Source organism: Pezoporus occidentalis, unplaced genomic scaffold (genome assembly GCF_034315485.1).
Source record: "Pezoporus occidentalis ecotype Australia unplaced genomic scaffold, CSIRO_AGI_Poc_V1 ctg38, whole genome shotgun sequence".
In the NCBI taxonomy this organism is placed as follows: Eukaryota; Metazoa; Chordata; class Aves; order Psittaciformes; family Psittacidae; genus Pezoporus; species Pezoporus occidentalis.
In genome coordinates, this window is record NW_026915702.1 from 6,392,753 (window position 1) to 6,411,604 (window position 18,852).

General features: G+C 39.9%; 1 protein-coding gene across 2 annotated transcripts in view; it reads left to right on the top strand.

Moving 5' to 3' along the window:
• GSAP (gamma-secretase activating protein) overlaps positions 1 to 18,852 on the top strand; it is a 46,673-nt gene that overhangs the window by 13,736 nt on the left and 14,085 nt on the right. For both annotated transcript variants that reach the window (XM_062632010.1, XM_062632011.1), the window contains exons 11-22: positions 150 to 193; positions 1,776 to 1,861; positions 7,069 to 7,146; positions 9,421 to 9,498; positions 9,964 to 10,056; positions 11,328 to 11,545; positions 11,823 to 11,892; positions 12,597 to 12,679; positions 13,336 to 13,389; positions 17,228 to 17,353; positions 17,775 to 17,830; positions 18,241 to 18,272. In XM_062632010.1, coding sequence (XP_062487994.1) covers positions 150 to 193; positions 1,776 to 1,861; positions 7,069 to 7,146; positions 9,421 to 9,498; positions 9,964 to 10,056; positions 11,328 to 11,545; positions 11,823 to 11,892; positions 12,597 to 12,679; positions 13,336 to 13,389; positions 17,228 to 17,353; positions 17,775 to 17,830; positions 18,241 to 18,272 — 1,018 coding nt within the window. The remainder of the gene's footprint in view (positions 1 to 149; positions 194 to 1,775; positions 1,862 to 7,068; positions 7,147 to 9,420; positions 9,499 to 9,963; positions 10,057 to 11,327; positions 11,546 to 11,822; positions 11,893 to 12,596; positions 12,680 to 13,335; positions 13,390 to 17,227; positions 17,354 to 17,774; positions 17,831 to 18,240; positions 18,273 to 18,852) is intronic.

An 18,852-nucleotide genomic window follows, 5' to 3' on the forward strand; every position in this document is an offset into this window, starting at 1 on the left:
AGGGTTAGAGGAGGAAAATAAACTTGGTTAAAATCTTTAATCTTGTGAAATGTGTGTTTGACACATTTGACTGGTCTGAAAAACTGATCATAGCTTATCATAGTGTACTGACCTCACTAAACAGGTTTGTTTTCATTTTTGGTTAACAGCTGGAATCGCACCTGGATATATCTGTAAATGATACACAATTAAAGTAAGTTTTTTGAATATTTTGTTTTCCTTTCTTTTTAATGTATCAGGTGATGTTTTACAAATCGAAGTAAAATTTGTCCCAACCACAGTATCTTTGTTTGCAGTTGCCTGCATGGTACTTGAGCGTAACAATAATGCAACCACTGTGTCTGAATCCCCAGTTCCTCTTATTTTCATCGTGGTGAACTGTAAATGACACGTAATCCTGAACTGCTTTTTGGTGCCATTTCTAAATATTATTTATTAGAAGAGCTAGCTATAGGTTAAACCCCCTGAGTATTCTGGCCCTATTTAAATTAATTTGTTTTAATGTTGGGCATGTTGTAGTGGTGATGTCAAAAATCCTGTCAAGGGAAACTCTTCCTTTTTAATTGCTGTTACATGTTTTAGTGGGCAGTTAACCAGACCAGTAGCTCCAGTACCCTCTGTGACACTGCCTGTACTCTTTCCTGCTCCAGCATGCTATTTCCAGCCAGCCTGGACTTTCAAAGGCTAAGATTCTGTGTGTCTGCTATGCACGTGACTGCACCTGAGCTTGTCTCCTTAAGGCTGTCTTTTAACTGAGGAAAGCCTAGTCAGGATGGTCTGACTCTCAGCTGTAATTCATCTCATACTCATCTATCTTCAGTCAGTTTAATTTACATTCTAAAAAGGCCTGTTTCTCCTTGAAATGAGAAGCTACAGCTACTAGGTCAGATACCAATAACTGAAGGTAGTTGAGTTACATCTTCTCCAAACTGTGGCCCTCAGGATGTCTCAGTGATATGCAGAAGGCTCAGTGTGGTGTTACTGCACTTGCAGGTTGCCCTAAAAGAACAGGGCATCCTCTTGCTGTTAGTACTGAAAAAATCCAACTGTTCTAAAAGCTTCAATGCCATAATTCTTTTTTATTTTTATTTCCTTCAAAATTATTGGAGAGGACCTGGGGGAAAATCCCAGCTCGATCAAAATCCTTTCTGGGAAAAGCCCAAACAAACAAGCCAAAGCAGACTGACTACAATCTTTTATTACATGTTCTGTATGGCAAAAATAGAATTTGTAGATTTTAAAGATATGTAAAACCATTAAAGCACAGGCAGCATGAGGCTGAAAAAGAATGTATTGGTATAAAAAGTTCCGTGTAAGTGTGATTTTTTTGCTTTCATTTTTGAGTATTTCCGCTGCAATTATTGTACCTAACTGCAGATTGAAATGTAGCTTTACAGACATAAGAATGGTAGAGTTAGGCTGCAAAGCCCTTGGGTTCTCAGAGGTGAGGAATGTTTGGATTTCCAGTACTTGATCAGAACTTGCTTTCACTTCAAAGTATAGGAACAGTTAGACGATTCTGTAGTTAAGTGAATATCAGGTTTGCAGATGTAAGAAGAATTGTTGGTTTCTGATAGCAGTGTGCAGGCTTGGGATTCTCATTTCTAACAGCATTGGATAGATCAGTTTAAGCCCAATATAACTTGAGTTAGAGAACATTTGATTGTAATTTAATTTGTATGTTTTGATTACATAGTGACTGTGCTCATGATCACTGTGTTGTGACAAATCTCTGTGGAGAAAAAAATGATTAATTTAGTGATCTTTGGTCTTAGGCTTGTGAATTTTGGATATGATTACTGTGAAGATGAAGATGTTGCGTCCAAATCTTTGAATCTTCAGGTTTTTACAAGTAAAGCAGGTAATCAATAAATACAAGTATATCGACACTAGCAATTATACAGTTTAATCGTAAGTGGTTACCAAGTTTCTTTGTAAGGCATTATATGTGTTTGTATTTTTTGTGTTGTTTTTGTATGAGTGTGAAATTTCATAGAATCACAGAATCAGAATAGTTCGGGTTGGAAAGGACCTTAAGATCATCAAGTTCCAACTCCCCTCCCATGGGCAGGGACACCTCACACTAAACCATCTCACCCAAGGCTCTGTCCAGCCCAGTCTTGAACACCGCCAAGGATGGAGCATTCACAGCTTCCTTGAGCAACCCATTCCAGTGCCTCACCACCCTCACAGTAAAGAGCTTCTTCCTTATATCCAACCTAAACTTCCCTGTTCAAGTTTTGACCCATTACCCCTTGTCCTATCACTACAATCCCTAATGAAGAGTCCCTCCCCAGCATCTATATAGGCCCCCTTCAGATACTGGAATGCTGCTAGGAGGTCTCCACGCAGCCTTCTCTTTTCCAGGCTGAACAGCCCCAACTTTCTCAGCCTGTCTTCATACGGGAGGTGCTCCAGTCCCCTGATCATCCTTGTGGCCCTCCTCTGGACTTGTTCCAACAGTTCCATGTCCTTTTTATGTTGAGGACACCAGAACTGCACACAATACTCCAGGTGAGGTCTCACGAGAGCAGAGTAGAGGGGCAGGATCGCCTCCTTTGACCTGCTGGTTAAGCTCCTTTTGATGCATCCCAGGATACGGTTGGCTTTCTGGGCTGCAAGCATACACTGAAGCTGGCTCATGTTCAGTTTCTCATTGATTGTATTTTTTTGTATTATTTTTGTGGGTTTTTTAATTATTTTTATATTTCTTGCATTATTTTTGTATTTTTCTCATTGATTTGTATTGCTTTAGAGTACATTTGACAGGCAACTGTGAGAGAGAGAAGGCAACTGTGCACTGTTTTTCTTACTAAGTTTATTTTACTCTCTGAAAGCTGCATTCCAAATGAGCTGAACAGTACCAAGGGGTTTATATATCAACACTAATGATAAAACAGTCACCCAGAAATTATCTGGTAACCCAGCTTCAAAGAGCTGGTACCATGCACTCATATGGTGAAATATCTCAGTCTAAGCATGCTCTAGCATTTTCTGCTAGTTTCAGAATACAGGTGGTACCAAGGCATGGTTGCGAATTACATTAGAGCAATTTAATGTTAAAACTGACCAAAAATCTGTTAGAAAGTAAATTCAAGGAAGGTTTGGCTAGGACTGGTGTCTGGGTCCCTGACATACTATACAGAGTGGACACACGTAAACAGAGCATGTGCTGTACAGATTCGAAGAGATTCATACTGCTGTTATATGTAGAAGGTCCAAGTATGTGATACTAAACCTAGTATGTGATACTTAAGGATTTAGTATAGATATGATTACTTAAATCTAAAACATGCCTTAATCCTTTAGGATTTAAGGGTTTTCCTTCATCCTAATGCATGCCATGAGCTTTTTTGATTAAAAACTGGTCTTGAGGCATCTGTTCACCACAGATGTCTGCATTTTCAGCTTCTAAATTAGACCATACCACCAAGCAGAAATGGTATTTGATTAACCTTTGAGTAATCTACAGAGTTGTGTCGGGACATGATGTGTTGCAGAAGCGGCTTTACTTCTCACTTCTTAAGGCATGATGTATGCATGCAGGCAAATAGGTGACATACTTGGCTGTTGTGTTGAAATGACCATTATTGCACAGTTTCCTTACACAGATTTTTTTCTTACCAAGGAAGACAGCATGCTTACAAAGATTAGAGGGAAGGAATTAGAAATAAGAGAAAGCCAAGTTTCTATCTACCAAATGTAGATTAGGCTACTTTTTCTCTATTGGCAAGACAGACTACTTCTTATACAAACAGCCTGTCCAATAATGGAAAATGTTATTGATTTGTATATATATGTTTCAGTCTAAACCTGTCCTCCCCTAGGGTTTGTTTGGACTGAGTCACCTTCTTTTAGTTTAGGATGAAATTCAGTCTTATTCAGGAAGACTCTTGTTTGGTTACCCTGAAGTAGAATGTTCTTTTCCATGTGGTAATGCAGCATTTAATTTCTGTGTGGAACCTTTCACATGCGTTTTTCATTGTGCTTACTGTAAAACACATAATTTGACAATTACACTTAATAAATGATATTATTGTATGTGGCTTTTCATTAAATGTTGTTTGAAACTGAGGATTACTTTGCATAACCAATTTTGAGTAATTAACAGTTTGGAGCAAATGGTTTTGGTGCTGAGACCGGATCTGGTTGGTGAAGAACACTGTGGGTAATCACACTGAAGTTCCTTTTTGTGCTCTTGTTTGTGGTGATTTACAAAACTGGACTGCAGGCTCTTTAGGGTGCAGATGATGCCTTCTGTGAAACTGCTAGCATGCTTCAAATATTAATGCTGATATCCCTATTTGTACCATTTGGACATCTCTGGCAAAGAATAATTGGCATAACTTCAAAATGGAATATTCCATGCAATTTCCCATTTAATAAAACTGTTATTGGCTACTGCCAGTCTGAACTCTGAATGAAATCACTCTTCCTTTCTCAGACTTCCACAGTAGAAGAAGAGTAGCCCTGTTCTTTATGCTCGGCATGGACAAAATGGCTCCAGATAAAACCCCCTATGTGCTTCTAGATGAGCTGAGATGAAGCAGTTCTAGTCTCAAAATCAACTTTGTCCAGAATTCGGAAGTTATTTAAACAACACTGGGCTGTTATGTTTTCTTTTAGTGCTTTAGAAATGCTTTCCAGTTTAATTTGTCCAGTATAGCGAAGAAATGCAGGCAGTAAAATGACATAAACCCTGTATTATCATGACCTAACTTTACCTGCCTAAACTTTAAGCATATGGACTATATTTATAGAGAGAAATAGGCATCTCCAGGGGATGATTGCTTCTATCCATATTTCTTCATTCACTGTATAGGAGCCAAATGAGAGATACTTGGTTGGCTGCAGTTAGGTGAGGCAAGTCCCTCCAAAGCCAGTACAACTAGACAAGATGCTGTACTGCAAGGTTGTATTTGAATTATGACACCCAAATGCCATGTTGAGATGTTGGTACAGCCGTATGACTTCTGCATGAACAGAAATGAAGAATTTGAAGTTTCCTGGGGAAAACTTCCTGTCTTAGGAAGTTTCAGAGGCATGATGTGTATTTATCAACTGGCAGAGTTGTAACTATTGTTTACCTAGTTCTGCTGACTGTATTGTTACTTGTAACCCTCTGTTATCTTGTGTAAGTAGAAATGCTTTTAAATGTTTCCCTTTCCTTTTGCTTTGCTGTGGTTGAGATCTTTTTTTCCCCTTTTATTTCTGAAAAGATCAGAGTACATCCAAATATATTTTCCTGTTAGTCTTCTCAACCTGTGACATTTAGCTATAGCTCATACTGTTTGCAAGTGATTTGGAGCTGGATAGTGCAAAAGACCTGGTTCTGCCTTTGTATGAAACACCTGCTTTACAGGTGCAATAAGATAACAAGCTTTCTCAGCATTAGCACAACTCAGCTCTAATTTGCAGAGTGCACTGGTAAGGATAGAAAGGGAATTTGCCTTATATTTTCAGCCTCTGGCTGCTGTCCTGGGGTTGCCAAAGCTATGCCAGATGCAGCATTGCTTGGACATTTGCTGATCCGAGACTGTCATGTTTCTGTCTGTGTTAATGAAGCACTGTTTGATATTTTGTGGTGTTTGTAGTGAAGTTTGTTGACATTTGGACCAGTATTCTGGAGTTGAAAGATGCATGTCCTGTTAGTCCCCTATAGACACTGCTTTTGTGATCAGCGTGCATCTATTACTCACTGACACTTCAGTCTGAACAGACTCACTTGCATGTTGCACAATTTACAGGACACTGTATACACTAGGCTCCAGCGTACAAGAAAGAAATCTGCAGTGTTGGAAGGGAGCTGTTGATAATAAAACAGCATTGTGGATTGCTGGAGCTTTTCCAGTCTTCCTCATGAGTCCTGATGCTGCTACTTTAAAAATTATGCATGCTCTGAAAGATGCCAAGTGCTCTGGCAAAATGCCCTGTCTGTTGTCTGAATGACTCAAATATCCAAGCAAAACTGTATCAAACGGTATTCAACCAGCTAAGAATAAGCAGGAAAAAAAAATGCATCTCAAAAGCTATTTAACCTTCTCCAGCCATGTGAAGTGCCTCAGCCATATTTGTATCACAGCTATGGTACAGCCTTGTGGTCTGAAGTGTGAAGCATTTAACCAAGTAAAACATCTTGGTAGCTGTGCTTTTTTATACTTGTACTTTTTCCACTCTGTGCCCTTTTTCTGTATACCTTGTACACATAAACGTTCTGTAAGTATCTCTATTAGTATTACCTCCTTTTTTTTTTTTGTTTTTCTTTTAAGTGATAAACTTCCAATAAAGGTAAAAGGTGAATGGTCATCGTTGTGGCCCAGGTTTCCCAACTGCATTGGGATAATGTGGTTTGGAAGCTGTTTCTAACAGTAACACCAAAGCAGGTGGCCAGAGCACTGGAGTAAGTGGATTAAAGTTTTTCTAAGGGATGGAGGGAAGGCTACCATCCAGTGGAGTCAGAACAGTACCAGCCTGGTTTAGAATTAGTCTGGGAGAGGGAAGCATTCCTGCACAGGGTACCGTGGCTTAAACAAGTTGGTGCCAAGAACTGTCTTTCTCCTAAAGAAGGCTCTCTGGCCTGGAAAGGGGAGAAGTGACTATCATTTTTAGTGTAAGAAAGTTCTAGTAGTATATCATGCTGCTGCCCCTATGAAATTACTTACAAAGCAAACAAACTGTGTTTTACTATGCTCTGTGCCTATTTGACAGTCTCTGAATAGAAAATATTCAGAGAGATTGAGGCAGTCTGTGAAGAGAAAGGCTTGATCAGTTTGCTGGCTGCAAGCATGTTTTATATGGGGAAGGGCTAAAAATGTACTTCTAAAGAGAAGAACTGGCCATGTCAGAAACCAGGTTTCCCTTGTGTTATATTGCCTCCTCTGCTCTCTCTTATTTTGTGTTTCACTAGCTAAATGGCAGTTAGAGATACCTATCTCTGTAATCTTTACCTTTTTTGAGAGATTATTTTTAGTTTCTAATTTGAAAACATCATGCTGGAGCTTTGTGCAGTGTGAAGATGTCTGGGTTAGGGTGACAAGTCAATTTTCTTTTCCCTTTTTGTCTTTTTAGGAGGCTTGTGTGTGTGTTGCAGCCTGGCCTCTGATACTCCAGATGAAATAACATACTCTATATACTTCTTACATAAAGGTATGCTTAACTTGTTAAGTTTTGCTTTATTTTAGAGAATGTTGATTTGCTGAAAGACTCTCAGAATCCCTTACAAAACAAATAACTACCAAAATCTGCAGACAATAACCTACTGTGGCTGGTGTTGAAAGACAGCAGCAGCCTTTAGCTGCAAAGCTGACTCTCCTGCTGTACACTTGACTTCCTGCCTGATGCTGAACAAGTAGCTTCAAACCAGTGGCCTTGTCAGTGGCTATTAATTTGGTCCCTTATTTCCAGCCAGACTTTCTGGCGAGCTGAACACAAACATCAGAGAAATCTGTGGGAGCTTGCAGGTGTGTTGTACATATGCCATAAGCCATTTGTATGGGAAATAGAGCCAACAGCTCTTAGCTTAAATGTCTATTTAGATTTCCAGTTCAACATGTTATTTTCACAGCAAGAGGTGCAACACCCACTGACTATAAGAATAGCTGCTATGTAAGCGGTGCTCTAGCTCTTAAGACTTCTTTTTTTTTATTGAAAAGAATAAAGAGCATTGTTCTCTTCTGATCAGAATAAAACTTGTCATTAATCTTTCTCATTTTTTACATGGAGGAGAGAGGCAAATTATTTCTCAGTTGAGAAGCTGCATGTTACGGAGTAACCACATTCAAGTGAACAACATTCTACTTTGAGTGTTTGCTTTCTTATGTCGGGAACCTTTCCGTGTGTCAGGGCTGCACTAACACGTTGCTTTGCTGCTGGAACATTGTGGGATCAGATGAACTGCATTTGTGTGTTCTTGAAGGCATTAACAAATTGGCAAAGTCCCTTCTGGGTGTGGCAGCGCTCTGCCTTGTACTGCTGTGAAGGGCTGATTCCCCACATGTACTTGATGTGTAGCTGGAAGATGATTGCATTGCTTAGAGCCAGCCGTGGCCGTTGTACTTCCCTGTCTTTACTAGGAAGAAATTGAGCATAAATGTGGTGACATTGACCAGCTGCATCTGAAATGACCCTCATGGAATGGAGTTGTTTGGTACAGAGCTGTTTGTGGATTCATATAAGATTCATCAGTCCTATGAGAGAATTTTATGACTGGTCCTGAGATGACCCACAGAAGCAGCGATGTATGAGATCCATAAGCCACATTTTGGAGGCATATAAGGAGTTCAGTCTGTGCTGCAGGATCTGTAAGCTCAGAAGGAAGCTTCCCGTCCCCTGTTTAAAGCAGTCACTTGATGTAGCACAGACACAAATGTCACGATGCTGCAGTTGTAATCTGCAGTGCTGGTATTAGCTTGTGTGTGTTTGCATTGGCAAGAAACAGGGTGGTGATCATGAGTATACTGACGCATTGCAAGCAAGCTTCAGTCAGTATTTTGTGTGAAAACCTATTTGGTTTAGATGCCCTTTAATCTGTAGTGTTGTTGTTGGTCTTGGAGGTCTCATTTTTTAACTCCTTTTTTTGCAGCATAGCTAAATCATCTCTCTGCTAGGGTCAGGAATCAAAGTCCTGGATGAGTGGCTCATCCATGGCTCATGATCTACTTTTTTTTCTTGATGGTCCTGTAAACTGTGGATCAATCCTCTTGTCTTGAATTTTCACACAGTATTAAGCAGCATCCTGGTCATGACACCATTTAGCTTTTAGCATATTACAGCAGAGATTTAGAGGCCCGTTATTGGCTCTGTATTTTAATCTTCAGCTTTTCTCAGAGACTGGGGAAGTTTGAAAGCTCTGTGTCATTCTTACTGGATGCCAGAAGAAGTATGGTGCAAGTCTAGAATAAAATAGCAGCTGTGCTGATGCAAAGCCCATGCAAACACAGCATGTCCGAAATTAGTGTATGTTTAAACAGAGCTGAACTAAATTACAGCAATAGGGCATGCAGATAAACAAAGTGGGAATTCTTTAAAGTGGTTGAAAGATCACCAAAATGTGAAGCGCAGCTATGTAGAGCATTTGTGTTTGGCCTTTTTTGGGGGGATCGTGTTCTTACACAAGCTTGTTCTGGGGTGGAATGCTTCTTTAAACTTGAACATAGGCTGTGCTGTGCATAGCCAGTTTCTGCATACTAAAGGACTGCATTATGTGGGTGTAGGTCTACTAAGTATGCAGCAACTCTCTTCAGGATAAAGTAAATCTGTCTGTGCAGACAAGCCTGTAAAACAGTCTAAAATATCCTTGTTTGGGTGTATTGACGCTGCTGAAGTTTCTAGCCACGAAGTCATGCTTGGCTTGTACCGACAGTTTGTAACAGATGGTGTTTATTGTTTGGGTTTTTAAAAAGTATTATTATTTTTCCCCAGGTTACAACAAAACTTTTACAGTTTCTCTAGAAAGAACAGAGTCTCATCAATTGAAGGAAGTGGCTTTTATAAATCTTGGTAGGTTACTTGTGTTACTTCCCGGTGTGACTGCCATTCTCTGCCCTCAGTAGGGAGACAAATGGCTAACCCTGCTCTAGAAGGAAAGGATTTTTTTTCCTTGACTTTTAAGTAGTTGTGTTATTTTGCTGCTTTTTTTTTCTTCTATATTTAGCGTTTGGTACTGCAGTACCTCACTATTAGTAAGCAACTTCTTCTAAAATTGCCTCAGAATCTGCTCTGGACATCAGCTGCTGAGTTCTTAAGTGTCTCAAGCGCCTTGAATCCTCCCCTGGAAATCCAAATGTGTTGCTAGTGTTTCCTTTGTTAATACAGCAGCAGCTTTTAATTAACTCCTTTTATATTTCCTAGATATAATCAATTCCATGAGAGAGAAGTGGGCCCAGATGAGAATCATGTGAAAGAGCCTCTTAAAGAAAATAAGTGAACAAGTGCTAAATTGACCACTGTTATTTCTTTAAATAGACTATTATGTGGCTGCTTATTTGCCTGGCCAGTTTCTGCACCTCCTGAATATTCAGCATCCTGACCTGCTGTGCTATAGTTTATTTCTGACAGGTATAGTATGACTGCTGCTTGAACTGATTCTACTGTTATAGTGGAAACTTTTTCAGATCTCTTCATATGAAAGTTGTGTTTTGCTTTATTGCACAGTGTTCTGAGGAAGAACAAGAGAGACTGAAAAAATAAGAACGGCATTTTTGCCACTTTCCGTTTTAAAAAGAGAATCTGAAGTGACATTTCATACTTCATCTATTACGCACTTCTAGCTTGTTATGAAATGGAAGAAGACCTTTCACTGAATTTGCAATCCTTTCCCTTGGTTTCATATTTTCCCTTCCCCCATCTTTGCACATGCTTCTCTGTCCTCCGCTATTCTCAAATTTCACATGGAGATGTAAATTTGATTTTACATTTCCTTCCTCCAATTGAGTTGGGCTAAATGTGTGTGTTTGGAGGGTGTGGGGAGAGGAAATCTGTGTTTCCTTCACCTGATCAGGCTGATGCAATTCGATTTAGAGTCTCATCTGAAAGGCACGTTATTACAATTCCAACAAATACGTCTTTATGGGAAGTGGGTTATTTTTGGAAGTGGGGGTCCTTTGTTTGAAAGCAGAAATCTGTTCTTTTGATTGGGTGAAGGAGAGGTAAATAGTGGGAACTGGTGCAGGGGCAACATCACAGGAACTAATACCTGTTGTATATACATAATGAAATACTAATCTGCTAGAAATGAGTGGGAAGCATTGCTATTATGTGGTGGGCCTGATTCTCTGCAGAGCGTCTGGAATCCTACTGTATAGTACTGTGGTGCTGAACCTTAGCATTAGCATAAATAAAGTGGTTTTGTTCTGAGGCTTCAATCAGTAATCACAGAGTAGAACCTTCTTGTTCTGGCCATTGGGACTGATGGTAAGAGATCCTCCAATACCAGTTTGTATCGTGATTCTGCACATCAGTAGTTCTGAACTGTACCAATATGCTTTGGTGCCAGTTCCAGTGCTGAATCTCTATTGCTAGCCTTGTGCCCTTCTCTTTTTATCCTATGTACTCTAATTCGTCCTGTGATGGCATTGTGACTCTCAAATATACACACCTTTTCTTCTTCAGCAGTAGAGTAGGAAAGAACTCAGTATAGACTGTGCTCTTTATTTACTTGCTCTACCCAGCCAGCTCCATTCCTTCTCCTCTTCAGCATAATACCAGGGCAGCTAGTACAAGAGCCAGACTGTTTCTTACTGCTGGGGATCTCTGAGTATTAAGAGTACTGGCAGCAGCCAGATTTTATGTTCTTAGTCCTTTTTTATTCTTAAACCAATGTTCTTCAGGTGAGGATGCAAGAATTGACGTGTTGCAGAACTACTCCATCCAATCCCCACTCATTTCAACAGTCTTGGATTGCCACATAGGAAGTATGTATGCTGTGAGCATCAGTGAGAGTGCCTTACTACACCTCCTACAGAACAGCAAACGAGACAGTGAGAGGTTGGCAGCTCTACATTGTGCCCTGTTATACTTCCAACACACAGAAGACTTAGAAATGCAGGTGAGAAAAGAACCTCCTCTGCATTTTTTTCAGTGACTGATGTCTTATACAAAGCAGGGTCAGGCCATGAAACCAGAAAAGTCCCAATTCACATACACCTTTTGGCAGTGCTGGGCTGCCCAAACTGCTTTATTGGTCAAGGCTGTTCTGAAAACATTTATCTCTGTATCATTACTTCATGCAAAGTGTTGCTAGCAAACCTAAAGTTTCTATACTCTTTTACAACACATGCTTGAACAGAGAGATGTGACGAACTCCCCTGTTCTCACCCTGACAGATTATTTGGTGGATTTCTGAGAACCTGTCAACTTGTCATTCTTTTGACCCCATTCAAGAATTTATCATCGGTAGGTATTTCTTTTCCTGCATACTGAATTTCCCTGCATACCATAGTTCTGACTTAAGGAGAAGCCACAATTTCATAAACTGACTCTCTTTCCAGACTTTTTGGTTATGATTTATGTTAACTGGTGTTTTGTGGTGTTAAGAGATAATAGCAGTAGTTTAGAAGATACGTAGACCTCTCAAAATCAGATTGGCAGTAAAACTTTTCAAATGCATTCTTCTGTCTAGTAGGGCAAAGAGATTTACCGTTATTTTAGGTCACTGGAGAGCAAGTTCTCCATCTGGCTCCTATCTTGGGTATCTGGTATGTAAATAATTGAGATTGGAGCAGAGGAATAAATCTCCTCTAGCCTAGCCCAGCCCATTTTTTCGTAAGGATTTGGCTTACCATGATATTCCCTTCTAATAGCTGATTCCTCAGCCTAGCCAGTGAATGTCCTGTGCCTTGAGCCTTTTTGTACGAAGGACCCCTGCAGCACTGAGCTGTAGCCAAGCAGCTGACCCAGCCCTGCAGCCATCTGGACTTCTCTTCCTCCTTTTGTGCACAGAATGGGACCAGTTCCACGATGGAGGAAGCTGTTGCAGAGACAGCAGCAGGATTTGTCCCTAAAAAAGTGCTAGATAAGGGACTGACACTGAAGCCTACTGTTGTTGACTGATAGTTTATACAATATTGCCCTTACAAATCTTTTTACATTGCATTCAGCCTCACTGTACTGCAGAATGTGTCCAGAAACTCACAACCTGGATAAACTTTTGCCCTACACATCACTGCTTGACTGGATTGGGGTAAGAAAACAGCTGGTGCTTCAGTTAATAGCTAGAGGGAATCTGTTTTTTTCTCCCATAATACAGCCTTTAACTTGTATGCCTTATCTTTTCATAGACATTCCCTAAATCTATATCTGTGCTTTATGCCCATTTTATTTTGTCAAGTCTTAACCTTAGCGGTGTTTTCCTGAATTCCTGTTTTTTTCAACAAATAAAAGCATTTACAAAAGAACATCAGCTACTGTAATGGAATGGATGATTAAATCTGTCTGTTTTCACAATGAGGTTTAATTTACTGCTTGTCGTATGAGGTTTATAATGAATACAGAACATATTTAACCAGGATAATCATGCAGTTATTTCCAAGACAAACACTATCAATAGATTGAAGATTAATGAGTAAGTTTGCAGAAGTAAAATAACTTTAGGCAAGATACTACAGTTAGAGCAAATAACTCATTTTAATTGCTCTGACACTGTTCTAATGCGTTACCTTTTTTTTAAATGAGGTGAATGAAACATCTTCAGTGTTTCTTTTTAGCAAAACTGAACGTACAGTTCTGGCTGGCTAGCTAGTTTCACAAAGGAAGCAGTGGAGATTCACTTAGATACCCAGAGAGGCCCATGTTTTATGCTAAATTATGAATATTCTTATAATTTGTCTGTATTTATAGATTATCCCTGGAGTAACATGTGCAACAGACATTATTCCTCTGCCTGTGTTAGAGGTAAGTTCCAGTATAAAACCACATTTGTATTTGCTATTAGGAGCTTTTTTTATGTGGGGTGGGGGTGTGCTAAATACTTTGAAGCAGAGTCCCCACAGCCCTATCCAAACACAGGGCTGAACAGGAAATTGCCTTGTTTGAAAGGGCTTATGCATTTACTAATGTATCAGTTATTCAGGCAGATATTTGCTAGGTCAAAGATGTATTTTTTTCCCCCATTTTTGAGGCGACTTCTCCAATTCAACAGGGAAGATCCTTGAATAATTAGTTCTACCTAAGAAATAGTTCTTCATTTTGTGACCTCATTAGCTGGAGGTAAACTTGGCACAACAGATGTGTAGGGTTTCTATGTGTCCCTCCTTGGAGGAACATTTCATTGTGCTGCCGTAGGTACATGACCCTCTCACTTTGTTTTGTCCAGAGCATCCTGTGATTGCAGTGATGTCAGGGCTTTGGTCAGCTAAGCTAAATCTAGAGATTCCTGCACAGCTTGGAAAAGCCAGTGAGCTGAATGGGGAGAGCACATGCTGTTTGGGTGGAAATTGTTCTTTCCATTAAAAACAACGTGGGTGATTCTTCGTATCTTCCATTCTACACCTCCAGCTTCAGTCTAGAGAAACACTTGAAACTTTCCTAGGTATTCCCCTACAAAATCTCAAAGAGGCTTCTAATAAAGCAGTTTGTTGTGGAGGGCTAATGCGAAGAGTCAGAGCTTGAATGCAACAGTGCCAGCTCCACATGGGAGTAGACTCTGGATACATGACAATATTGTTTTATGTAGCACTTTAAAGAGGTGAGAGTCTGTTTCCTCCCCAGTGCTTATAATTAGCTCATAAAGCTTCACCGTTCATGAAATCATTTAAAATCAGTGAAATGACCAACTACTCTCTTGCTCTGCGTCACAGCTGTGCTACACATTCACATGACTGCTGTGAGGGAATCGGGCTTTGCATGCTCTGCTTGGGAAGGCTGCCCTGAGAGCTGGGACACCTGGGAAAATCGGATCTTGAGAAAATTTGTTGCTAGATAATTGCTGTAATTCACTGAGGTCAAAGTTAGGAGCCCTTTAATTTGTCTGAGATTGAACCTCAAGCCCCTGGGGGCACATGCCTTTAGCAGCTATACTTCCTGATTGTGGAACTCATTTCCTATTTTCTGTCTGAAACCTAAACAGATTGAAAAGGTCAGAGTTGAACTAAAGACAAATATTTCCTGCTACTTTTGACTGCAAGTTGCTCTGACTCTTGAGTGAGGACAAAGATGATAATACACAGGGTGAGGTTTAGTGCTCTGCCTGCTTTGTACCACTCCAGTGACACAAACCCACCACGGCTCAAGTTCAGTTGTTTGTGTTTCAGGTCGTGCATGTTGTTGACATCTGGTGACAGATTGGGCTTACAAGTAGGATTTCTTTTGCAAAGATTTTATGGCATTTCACACAAACAGTGATGAATTGTTGCTTTGAGTTTGGAGTTCTCGAGTCCATGAATCGTTGAGAGCCTTTGGGAAGGCTATGTCCATATTCACAAAAAAATTATGCTATTTGGGTAACAGGTGTATTTTAATCACAAAATTCCTGTCCAGTAAGAGAATATATTGAGAGAGTCTGGGGGTAAGGGGGAGTAGTCTGTCCAATGGTCATAAAGCTTTACATAAGGATTGCAGATTTAGTGAGTCTGATTTTTTAGTTCCGTTTTTAAACACAGAAACCAAATCCCTTCAGGGTGCAAAAAAGCTTGATCAGAAGGGGAGAAAGAAGGGGCAGGAGGAAGAAGGGAAGTAAATAGGAGAATGTCCATGAGAAGACTGAAAATGTGTGGTGTGAGCAGTTGTCGGAGAGATCAGCACAGGAAGAGGCAGTCTCTGCCGCATGCTGTGCTGAGCCATTGGGGAGACAAGTGGTGTTCTTAAGGAGAAGCTCGCTGTGCAGCTGTGTAGTTAGTTACACAGCTTTCCAAATACCTTCACTGCTGGAGACACATAGCTCTACAGTTCCCCAGAGAGGACATGTGCCTCTTAAAGGTCACTGTCACCCTGCATCCTTTCAGAGGGATATAGCAGAGAGTTTTCTTTGTCTTAAAAACATTGCTTATAAAAGGCTGTGTGGGAGCTTTTCATGGATTGCAACCTGGTAAGGCCTTGTTTTGACTTGGGGTAATATAACATCTTCTGGGTATTTGTGCTTAGCTGTTGATTCCTGACTCTGTAGAAGTGTATGCAAAATAAACACCACCTAAGATGAAGAAGCCTTCTCTTTCTTGTCCTTGCCCTGATGATCCTCAAGAAATTATAGATTTGATTAAAATAATACTTTATTTTAAACTTTTTAATGAGATCTAATACCCTGCGGGTTTTCAGTGGTGCCTGCTTTTAGTTCTGAAGTCCACCACTTCCTGTCACAGATTCAATATATGAAGCAAGCTTGCTGTCTTGCTTCCCTGCTGCCTCAAACAAAATCCAGTGTGTCCTGAACTCACTTTTGCAGGGGTGATGCTGTTGCAGTTGCCTAGATTGGTCACTAGATGATACCCTTACGCTTTGTTCTTTATGTTTGTCTTACTGGTACTGGTAACATTTAGGCAACTTACTGCAGTAGTTAAGTTGTAGATCTTGTTAGTTAGCTCCAGCAGGGTGAACATATGGTGCCATATGCACTCCTAGTTTCCAGCTGCTAAATATAACTAACATGAAGCAAAAACAAGGTTTATTTTTCTCTGCTGCAGCTACAATAATAAAGCGACAACCAGCACTGGCAGCAAGAGGGAAGCGGGTGGCAGGATTGAGTCCATGCAATTTATTTTCCTTGGCAAATTGTAGTTTATAGTAGGAAGTGGTTTTAAAGGCTTCTGAAATTTGCTTCTAAAGTTACTGTCATTGTAGAAAACCAGGGGGAGAGAGCAAAATCCAACATGCTAATGCAAGAGGGAGCAATACTGTGAACTCCGACTCTTTCTTGTTTCAAGTGTCCCTACTGTAGTATCTGTGTTGGGAAGCAAATATATATATAAAGAAGGGCAAGAACAGGTAGTACCATCTTGTTTCTTAAAAATGTCCAAATTAATTGCCTTAACCTTATCTCTTCCTCAGCAATGATCACATCACCCCCCCTTATAAACAGTGGCTTCGAATCTTTATACCCAGTCCAAGAACTAGCCCAGGAAACCAATGTATATTTGTTTTTTTTTCCTCCTGTGTGATCACAGCTGAGTTTAAATTTCAGCGTAGAGTCAAAAGCTTTAGAACAGCTATAGAAATGTTTGTATTTTGTTTCTTTTCTGCGATGAGAACTCTTACTTGAGGTTGGCAAATGGATGTTTGCAACGTAAGTATTAAAGCAGCTTGGAAATAGTAGCAGCCTGTAGTTGCTGGCGTCATGACAGTGTTCCTCTATTTGGAACTACTAGAAACCCATAATGGGATTCATTTGACCGAATAGAAACATTTACATTTAAGTCATTTGCCTAAGGCTCCTTCTGCCATCAGTAGAAGTCTAAACAACATGGCCAGTGTAGTCTGAGGTCCAGTTCTTCCCATCCCAAACATGTGAAATAGATCAGATGAACTATAACCTAGAAGTACTCATTTCTTCCAGGTGACTAATTTTGCCAACTTAGGATCCCTTTAGCTGTATTACATTCACCAAGTTTTGAGCTCAGGTTTGAGTAAGTGCTACCCCTGCCATCAAATCAAGGAAGTAAAAGTACTGGGAAAAAATAGTGTAACTGCTTTTCTTTTAACTTTATTCACTTGGATTGTTACAAAGCTACCTTAATCACAGTTCTTTCCAATCACGGGATGGTGCAGCCTGTGTTCATGCTTTCCCTGCAATACTTTGCAGTTCCAAAACTCCAAAGACTTCTGGAAGAAACTCAGCTCAAACTTGGAGAGTGTGAAGTATGCTGAGCCACACTTGCATTACCACAATAATGTGCTCAGGAGGGAATGGCGCAAGCTTTCAGAAGAGGTAAATATGCATCGCTGATATATGCATGCACTGAAACAGTCTCCAGAGCGGCCTCTGAAGTGGGTATTTTAAAGCTGAACATGGAAGAATTGTCTGTTTTTACATTGAGGATAAAGAAATGGAACTTTATCTGATCATGGGAAGTGAAGAGACTTGCAGTCAAGTGGTTGCCTATAAGTCATGCTCTGTTAAAATAATACGAGAAACTAAACAAAAGCAGAGCTTGCACGTACCTGTATTGTCATGTCTGTTAACGTGAGCACCTATGGGGATGGGTGTTTGGAAGGTGTGTTGAAGCCCCACTGCATTATTTTCATTCAAAAGGAAAACCAGCTTAATGTCCCATCTTCATTTTATGGGGGAGTATTTTAATTTGCCTTCTGCTCTGATCATCTGGGGATTTCTGTTTGTTTACAATCAGAGAGAGGAGAGACCCACCACGGCCTATTTGAGGAACATTTTTGAAAATGCCAGAAAGTAGGTTCTGTTTTCTATTGTATTCACCTTTTCTTATTTTGTTGAAATGTGTTGAAGGATTTAATATTCCATTTACATTGATGAGGTAGCTGGTTAGATATTGTACTTCAAATAAGATTATCCACCTGAAAATCAATTATTGGAATCCTTATAAGCACTACAGTGTGATCTTAACTATCCAGGCCTCTAGAGCTAGGAAATGTATGGTAGATGTGAAGATTTATTCTTATGCAGATAGAATTTTTTTTAATGCTATGTAATATCTTTACCAAGTGCATTCACATGTACAGTTCTTGGATTTCTTTAGCTGTCTTTGAAAGATCAAAGTATCATTTAAGTGTTTTAATAGCCTTATGCAATCCTTCAGAGTAATGCATATGAAACATGCTGACCTTTGTTTCAAACCCCAGGGTGCTTTCTCATCTGAACACTTGGGATTCTGGTAAGTAAAACTTGTCTTGATGTAGGCCTTAGCTGTAAGGTTTGCTGGAATATTTCCATCTAGCTGTTGTTGGCTGAAAGTAAATGGCAGTGTGTGTTTTCAGTACTGAAGAATCTGAGTTACTAAATTAGAGGAACACTTTCTCACTGACATTTGCAATAGGATCATACACTGACTAGGAAACCCTTGGAAAAAGAAGTCTCTACTTCATATTGGATCAAAACTTTCTCTGCCAAAGGATTTCTTCTTCAGGCTTTTTTCTCCTGGAGAAGGGTATCAATGATGCCATGTTATTGTTGAGTTTTGTCCTTTTAGAATCCTTTGCAACTCCAGAGCTTATGTACAGTAAGAGATTATGGCTGGTGAAAAATGATGGTGTAGAGGAAGCAGACATAATGAATTTCCCTAGGAGAAGGAGGATTTGCAATGCGCAGTTCCTCTGTCACAAATAAGTAAAACTGAATTTAGTATTAAATTATGTTCCTGCTGTTCACACATCAGTGGCTTCTGTGTGCCACAGAATTATGCTGAAGTGCTGCTCACTCCTTTCATTGCAAAGAATTTTCAGTGCATTCATTTC